This window comes from Mustelus asterias, chromosome 1 (assembly GCF_964213995.1).
Source record: "Mustelus asterias chromosome 1, sMusAst1.hap1.1, whole genome shotgun sequence".
Taxonomy (NCBI): domain Eukaryota; kingdom Metazoa; phylum Chordata; class Chondrichthyes; order Carcharhiniformes; family Triakidae; genus Mustelus; species Mustelus asterias.
This window is the reverse complement of record NC_135801.1, coordinates 4,378,754-4,387,071: the sequence shown is the minus strand read 5'-3', so window position 1 is coordinate 4,387,071 and position 8,318 is coordinate 4,378,754. Positions and strand designations below refer to the sequence as shown.

Genomic DNA, 8,318 nt, shown 5'->3' with positions numbered 1-8,318 from the left:
GACCTGTGTTTAATTCCTGTCTTGACTGACTGTGTGTGGAGTTTGCACGTTCTCCCCGTGTCTGCGTGGGTTTCCTCCGGGTGCTCCTCTTTCCTCCCACATAGATGTACAGGTTAGGTGGATTAGCTATGGTGAATGTGGGGGTTTACAGGGATGGGGTGGCGGGGGGGTTGGGGGGAGCGGAGGGCCTGAGTAAGATACTCTGTCAGAAAGTTGGTGCAGATTCGATTGGCCAAATGGCCTCTTCTGTGCAACAGGGATTCGAGGATTCAGGTCTGAACCTGATCGCAGGGTTCAGAAACCTGGACGAAGATCTTGCCCCAAGAGCTTGTTCCTAGTCTGAAAGATATCTGATCATGTGTGCCATGCACCTTAGACTCTCACCATTGCTAACTGACTAGCTAACCATGACTGGCTACTAAGGTGACACCTATACTAAGTGGGCATCTAAAGGTACAAGAATGGGATTGTCCCGAAAAGTCCAATTAGTGTCTCCACATCAGAGTTCAATGCTAAAGATAGTGGTAATAAGAGCCATTAAAATAGGAGTTTTTAAATTTCCATTTGCAAAATGGAAATGATAGCTTCCATGTTGTAGCTGAAATCTCATAAGATATAGGAGCAGGTGTAGGCCATTTGGCCCAACAAGTCTGTCCCGCCAGTCAATAAGATCATGGCTGATTTGACTGTGTCCTTAACGCCATTGTCCTGCCTATCCCCCACCATCCTTAACTCCCTTCTCAATCAAAATGACTGGAACACTACATTCTGCACCCTCTCGCTTCCTTCTCTATGAATGGTATGCTCTGTCTGCATAGCACGCAAGAAACAATATTTTTCATTGTATACTAATACATGTGACAATAATAAATCGAAACAAAATCTTGTCTAACTCAACCCTGAATTTATGCCAAAAGAGAAAATGCTGGAAAATCTCAGCAGGTCTGGCAGCATCTGTAAGGAGAGAAAAGAGCTGGCGTTTCGAGTCCAGATGATCCTTTGTCAAAGTTAAAAGGCAGAGAAAGTGGGAGATATTTATACTGCAGGAGGGGGGAATGAAAGATGAGTCATAGCCACAGAAACCAGGGGAAAAGGCTGCTAATGGCAGTCCATAGAGAGAATAGAGGGTGTGAATGGCCAAACGGCAGAGAAGCTGGAATGAAGATGTTGAATTTATTCAACTACCACTGCTCTCCGGGGAACAGAATTCCAGACTGCTGACCCTCAGAGAATAAATCCCTCTTCATCCCGATCTTAAATGGGAGACCCCTTGTTTTTAAACTGTCTCCCCAAGTTCTAGATTCTCGCAAGAGGAAATATCCTTTCAAATCCACCTTGTCAATCCCCTTCAAAATCTAATGTTCCAATATGATTCTCATTCTTCTAAACTCCAATGTGTATTGGCTTACAACAAAAAACAGAAAATGCTGGAAAATCTCAGCAAGTCTGACAGCATCTGTGGAGAGAGAATAGAGCCAACGTTTCGAGTCTGGATGACCCTTCGTTACAGCTGGGCTTGGCCTAACCTGCTCCACCTTTCCCCAGAAGACAACCCCTTCATCCCAGGAATCAGTTTAGTGACCTTTTTCTGAACTGCTTCCAGTCAAGGATATCCTTATGCCTGTGGTAAAAATTATTATTGGAAATCATACTTGGAAGAGAAGGGAATTGCAGGAAAAAGTAGAGTGAGATTAATTGGACATCTCTTTCAAAGGGCTGACACAGGCATGATGGGCTAAACAGCCTTCATCTGTGCTGTATCCTTCAATGAATGGTCAGCATTGACCATTTAAAAATCCTTAATTGTACAATCAAAATTCTGACCTTTCTTTGTAAAGATATTTTTCTCCTGTTTCCCTCACCTCGGTCTCCTCACCTCGATAGACCAATACCAGCCAAAAAAGATAGATAAGGCCAACTGGCCTGACAACACTTACAAAGGGGCTTCACAAGAGTGATAGAACATAGAACATAGAAAGCCACAGCACAAACAGGCCCTTCGGCCCACAAGTTGCGCTGATCATATCCCTACCTCTAGGCCTATCTATAGCCCTCAATCCCATTAAATCCCATGTACTCATCCAGAAGTCTCTTAAAAGACCCCAACGAGTTTGCCTCCACCACCACCGACGTCAGCCGATTCCACTCACCCACCACCCTCTGAGTGAAAAACTTACCCCTGACATCTCCTCTGTACCTACCCCCCAGCACCTTAAACCTGTGTCCTCTCGTAGCAACCATTTCAGCCCTTGGAAATAGCCTCTGAGAGTCTACCCTATCCAGACCTCTCAACATCTTGTAAACCTCTATCAGGTCACCTCTCATCCTTCGTCTCTCCAGGGAGAAGAGACCAAGCTCCCTCAACCTATCCTCATAAGGCATGCCCCCCAATCCAGGCAACATCCTTGTAAATCTCCTCTGCACCCTTTCAATGGCTTCAACATCTTTCCTGTAATGAGGTGACCAGAACTGCGCGCAGTACTCCAAGTGGGGTCTAACCAGGGTCCTATAAAGTTACCTTTATAGGACCCTGATGTTACCTTTTCTCTGCTGGCTGTCTGCTGGTGGGAAAGAATCCCGTCTTCCGTTGTTGCCTCCACCAGGGAGCCTAGGAGATCTTCAGCCTGAGCTCTCTTGCTAGCACTCCATAGCTCTGCAAGCTACCCCAAACCTATGATGTTACATCTCTACCTCCTCTTCCACCATTCCCCCCCCCCCCCCCCCACCTTCACCTTCCCTCCACCCCTGCAGTTTCCTTCCTTCTTGAATGCAGCAACACAGGTTGGAGCTCAGCTGCAGAAAAGAGGGTGAAATGGGGATTAGGTAGAGGGCACTGAGAAGGTGAAGCTGCATTTGCAAAAGGTGACATATAATAAATAGATCATTGAGACATTAAACTTACGTTAATACGTCGGTACGTGCTTCACAGATATTTTCAATGGGAGTCGATGATCCAGAGTTGTTGCAAAAATTCAGACCTGCAAACTCATTCACCTGTAGAGCCTGTGCAAAACCAAAGCAATATATTGGGTAACAAAAGCATTCTTTGTACTTTCTTACCTCCAACAGAGTGTTCAAGAGGTGAAAGAAATCACATGACTGAATCAACCGAGCCCACTCCTGACACAGTGCGCTTCACCAAAGTTCACCCGCAGGTCGAACGATTGATTATTTATGTTAACATCATACTGCATAGGTGACTATTCAGCCCATCATGGGGAGGCGATGGCCTAGTGGTATTATCGCTAGACTATTAATCCAGAAACTCAGCTAATGTTCTGGGGACCCGGGTTCGAATCCCGCCATGGCAGATGGTGGAATTTGAATTCAATTTTTAAAAAAATCTGGAATCACAAACAAATCGACTGGTGACAATGAAACCCTTGTCGATCGTGGGTGGCACGGTGGCACCCAGTGGTTAACACTGCCGCCTCACACTGCCACGGACCCGGGTTCAATTCCTGGCTTGGGCCACTGTCTGCGTGGAGTTTGCACGTTCTCCCCGTGTCTGCGTGGGTTTCCTCCGGGTGCTCCGGTTTCCTCCCACAGTCTGAAAGACGTGCTGGTTAGGGTGCATTGACCCGAACAGGCGTCGGAGTGTGGCAACTAGGGGAATTTCACAGTAACTTCATTGCAGTGTTAATGTAAGCCTTACTTGTGACTCATAAATAAACTTTAACTTTTTACTTTTGTCGGAAAAGCCCATCTGGTTCACTAATGATCTTTAGGGAAGGAAATCTGCTGTTCTTAGCTGGTCTGGCCTACATGTGACTCCAGATCCACAGCAATGTGGTTGGCTCCCATCTGCCCTTGGGCAATAGGGATGGGCAATAAATGCTGGCCAGCCAGCAATGCCCATGTCCCACAAATGAATAATCATATCTATGTCAGTGCTTTGAATGAGCTATCGAATTAGTCTCATTCCTCCACTATTTTTTTCCCATATTCCTGTCAATGTTTCCCCTCAATCCAGTCCTCTTTTGAAAACTGCCACTGAATCTGCTTTCAGCAGCTTTTCAGTGACGCATTCCTGATTGCAACAACTGGCTGTGCAAGTGTAAATTCTCTTCACCTCCCCCGTGTTTCTTTTTGTCAGTAGCCTTAAATCTGTGTCTGCTGCTTAGTTGACATTGGAAACTGCTTCTCCTCGTTTATCGAGGCTTTGAGCACCGTGACTGCACATTCTCCCCGTGTCTGCGTGGGTTTCCTCCGGGTGCTCCGGTTTTCTCCCACAGTCTGAAAGACGTGCTGGTTAGATGCATTGGCTGTGCTAAATTCTCCCTCAGTGTACCCGAACAGGCGCCGGAGTGTGATGGCTAGGGGATTTTCACAGTAACTTCATTGCAGCATTAATGTAAGCCTACTGGTGACACATAAATAAACTTAAAAATCTTAAACATCCTAGAATCCCTACAGTACAGAAGGAGGCCATTCGGCCCATTAAGTCTGTACCGACGACAATCCCACCCTGGCCCTACACTCCCGTAACCCCAGACATTTACCTTGCTAATCCCCCTGTCAATTTAGCATGGCCAATCAACCTAACCTGCACTCCTTTGGAGTGTGGGAGGAAACCAGAGCACCCGGAGGAAACCCACGCAGACATGGGGAGAACATGTAAACTCCACACAGACAGTGATCCGAGGCCGGAATTGAACCTGGGACCCTGGAGTTGTGAGGCAGCAGTGCTAACCTCTGTGCTGTCCATCGACTCCCCACTTCTTCAGCTCCAGAAAACCAAGCCTTGTTATTATTAATTAATCTTCCATATTAAACTTTTGTGACATATTAAACCTTATCCCACAGTGCTTTGGAAATGCTGATGGCTGATGTACCAATAGTCATTGCCATGGAGTAGGCGGTGTCACATCCAACCTTTCTGTTGGATTAGTTCCTAATCAGATTCTCAATGAGCATCAACCACTCTGCACACAATTTCTCTCTGAATTAGAAAGCGGTGCTAAAAGAGATTGAAGTTTATTTAAACAAATCAACTTGCATTAACACTGCAATGAAGTTACTGTGAAAACCCCCTAGTCGCCACACTCCGGCGCCTGTTAGGGTTACACTGAGGGAGAATTTGGCACGGCCAATGCACCCTAACCAGCACGTCTTTTGGAGTGTGGGAGGAAACTGGAGCACCCGGAGGAAACCCACGCAGACACGGGGAGAATGTGCAGACTCTGCATAGGCAGTGACACAAGCCGGGAATTGAACCCGGGTCTCTGGCTCTGTGAGGCAACAGCGCTAACCACTGTGCCACCATGCCGTCCATGGCCATTTAGGCATTATAGAGACATTTAACTGAAGTATCTCTTCCCAGGAACCATTCTCAGAAACCTTTTCTGCCCCCTCTCTAAGGATGCCTTCACACTTCTTAAAGCGTGATGGCCAGAAATGAACACAGTGCTGCAGCTGAGATCAGACCAGTATTCTTTAAACTTTCACCAACGCCTCCTTGCCTTTGTAGTCTACGTGTGGAATACTGCCGGCACGTCCGCCCGAGGGTCGCATGATCCCGCCCGAGGCCAACGGGGAATGCCGTTCTCCGAGCCTCACCCGACCCCGGAATCGGGGCGGGCATGCCGGTAAAATTCCGGCCTTTTCTCTATTTATAAAACCCAGGATCAAAATGCACTTTTAACCACTTTGTGCTTCAGGAGAACATTGACAGACTGGTGAAACGGGCAGGCAAACGGCAGGTGAAATACAGAGAATTGTGGAGTGGTTTATTTTGGAAGAAAATATGAAAAGAGGCAACATGAACTGAATTTTTAAAATAGGTGCAGGAACTGAGAGGCAAATCTCTGAAGGTGACAGATCAAGTTTTTAGGCGTCCAGATCACCAACAACCTGTCCTGGTCCCCCCATGCCGACACTATAGTTAAGAAAACCCACCAATGCCTCTACTTTCTCAGAAGACTAAGGAAATTTGGCATGTCAGCTATGACTCTCACCAACCTTTACAGATGCACCATAGAAAGCATTCTTTCTGGTTGTATCACAACTTGGTATGGCTCCTGCTCTGCTCAAGACCACAAGGAACTACTAAAGGTCGTGAATGTAGCCCAGTCCATCACGCAAACCAGCCTTCCATCCATTGACTCTGTCTACACTTCCCGCTGCTCCGGCAAAGCAGTCAGCATAATTAAGGACCCCACGCACCCCAGACATTCTCTCTTCCACCTTCTTCTGTCAGGAAAAAGATACAAAAATCTGAGGTCACGTACCAACCGACTCAAGAACAGCTTCTTCCCTGCTGCTGTCAGAGTTTTGAATGGAATTACCTTGCATTAAGTTGATCTTTCTCTACACCCTAGCTATGACTGTAACACTACAATCTGCACTTTCCTTTCCTTCTCTATGAAAGGTATGCTTTGTCTGTATAGCGCACAAGAAACAATACTTTTCACTGTATGTTAATACATGTGACAATAATAAATAATAAAGTTTTTAAATTTAAGTTTTAAGTCAAGTTTATTTATTAGTGTCACAAGTAGGCTTACATTAACACTGCAATGAAGTTACTGTGTAAAAACTGGTTAAAAGGAAACATGGGATAATTATGGATAAAGGCAAAGAGCATAAAAACGAGAAAGTTATTTATACTGCGCCTTTACAACCCCCAGTAGGCCTCAGCTCAAGCACTGTGTTCAATTCTGGGCACTGCATTGTAGAATGAAAGTCAAGGCTTTGGAGAGGATGCAAAGGAGATTTATTAGAATGTTTCTAGGGATGAGGGACTTCAATTATGTGGAGAGATTGGAAAAGCTGCAGTTTTCTCTGGAGCAGAGAAAGTTAAGGGGACATTTAATAAGAGTTATGCAAAATGAGGAATCACTCAAAATGGTGAAGAATTGTTTCTACTTCAAAAGGGGTCACTAACCAAAGGATGTAGATTTAAATTAACTGGCAAAAAAGGCACAGTGGAGATGATGAGAATGTTTGTTTTACACGGCGAGTTGTTATGATCTGGAAGGCGCTGCCTGAAGGGGCAGTGGGAGGAGATTCAATCGGGGTGGCACGGTAGCACAGTGGTTAGCACTGCTGCTTCACAGCTCCAGGAACCTGGGTTCGATTCCCGGCTTAGGTCACTGTCTGTGTGGAGTTTGCACATTCTCCTCGTGACTGCGTGGGTTTCCTCCGGGTGCTCCGGTTTCCTCCCACATTCCAAAGATGTGCAGATTAGGTTGATTGGCCATGCTAAAAATTGCCTCTTAGTGTCCTGAGATGTGTAGGTTAGAGGGATTAGTGGGTAAAATATGTAGGGCTATGGGGGTAGGGCCTGGGTGGGATTGTGGTCGGTGCAGACTCGATGGGCCGAATGGCCTCTTTCTGTACTGTAGGGTTTCTATGATTTCTATGATAACTTTCAAAAGGAAATTGAATAAATACTCAAAGGTAAAATTTGTAGGACTATGGGAGGAGACACGCAGGACTAGGACTGACTGGATAGCTCTTTCAAAGAGCCAACACTGGCACAATGGGCTGAATGGCCTCCTTCTGTGCTGTATGACTCTGCAACCACATATCCTTTTTTTCTACAGATATCGTAATTCCTCGGTACTTACTGACAGGCCATATCGCGGGATGCTGAGATACTTCAGCCAAGACAGCCAATTAACAACACTGGGCAGGTTCACCAGGAGACCCGAGAAGATCTGAAGACAATCACAAATCATTAACACTGATGTAGACTTTGTGGCAATATTTTGCTCAAAACATGATTTTAAAAAACACCAACTACCACTCATTCTAAATCCAATGCAAATAACACATAGAAACACATTAAATACCACAGAAACAGAACCATTGACTGTGTGGGCAAATTGAGGGATGGGATCAGTGGTGGGAGGGCTGTTAAATTGCTCTCAGGAAGAGACTGCCTCCAGGCCGTTTTAAAAGTGGATGGTTTTGGCGGGGGGAGTGGGTCGCTGGAGAGATGCTGATCGGCTTTTTCAGATCAGCAGTTAGGACCCCCCCTGAGGCAACCAAATCCCTGCTAATCCATGGAGGCCAACACCCCAAATAACTTCTTTAAACCTTTTCTACTGTTAGACAGCCATGGCTCATTGGATCTTTGAATCCCTACAGTGTAAAAGGAGGCCATTTGGCCCATCGAGCCTGCACCGACAACAATCCCACCAAGGCCCTAATGCTGTAACCCCATGTATTTACCCTGCTAATCCCCCCTAACACTAAGGGGCAATTAAACATGCTAATCTACCTCTCCTACACATCTTGGGACACGAAAGAGCAATTTAGCGTGGTCAATCCTGCACATCTTTGGTGTGTGGGAGGAAATTGGAGCTCCCGAA

The 8,318-nt window shown here is 46.0% G+C and overlaps 1 protein-coding gene across 3 annotated transcripts in view; it reads right to left on the bottom strand.

Moving 5' to 3' along the window:
- Positions 1-8,318, bottom strand: part of abcg2a (ATP-binding cassette, sub-family G (WHITE), member 2a) — a 64,071-nt gene that overhangs the window by 3,492 nt on the left and 52,261 nt on the right. For all 3 annotated transcript variants that reach the window (XR_013496346.1, XM_078204827.1, XM_078204926.1), the window contains 2 exons: positions 7,572-7,661; positions 2,903-3,003 (listed from right to left, as the gene is read on the bottom strand). Coding sequence is in view for 2 of the 3 variants with exons in the window: in XM_078204827.1 (XP_078060953.1) it covers positions 2,903-3,003; positions 7,572-7,661 (191 nt within the window). In the remaining variant the exon portion in view is untranslated. The remainder of the gene's footprint in view (positions 1-2,902; positions 3,004-7,571; positions 7,662-8,318) is intronic.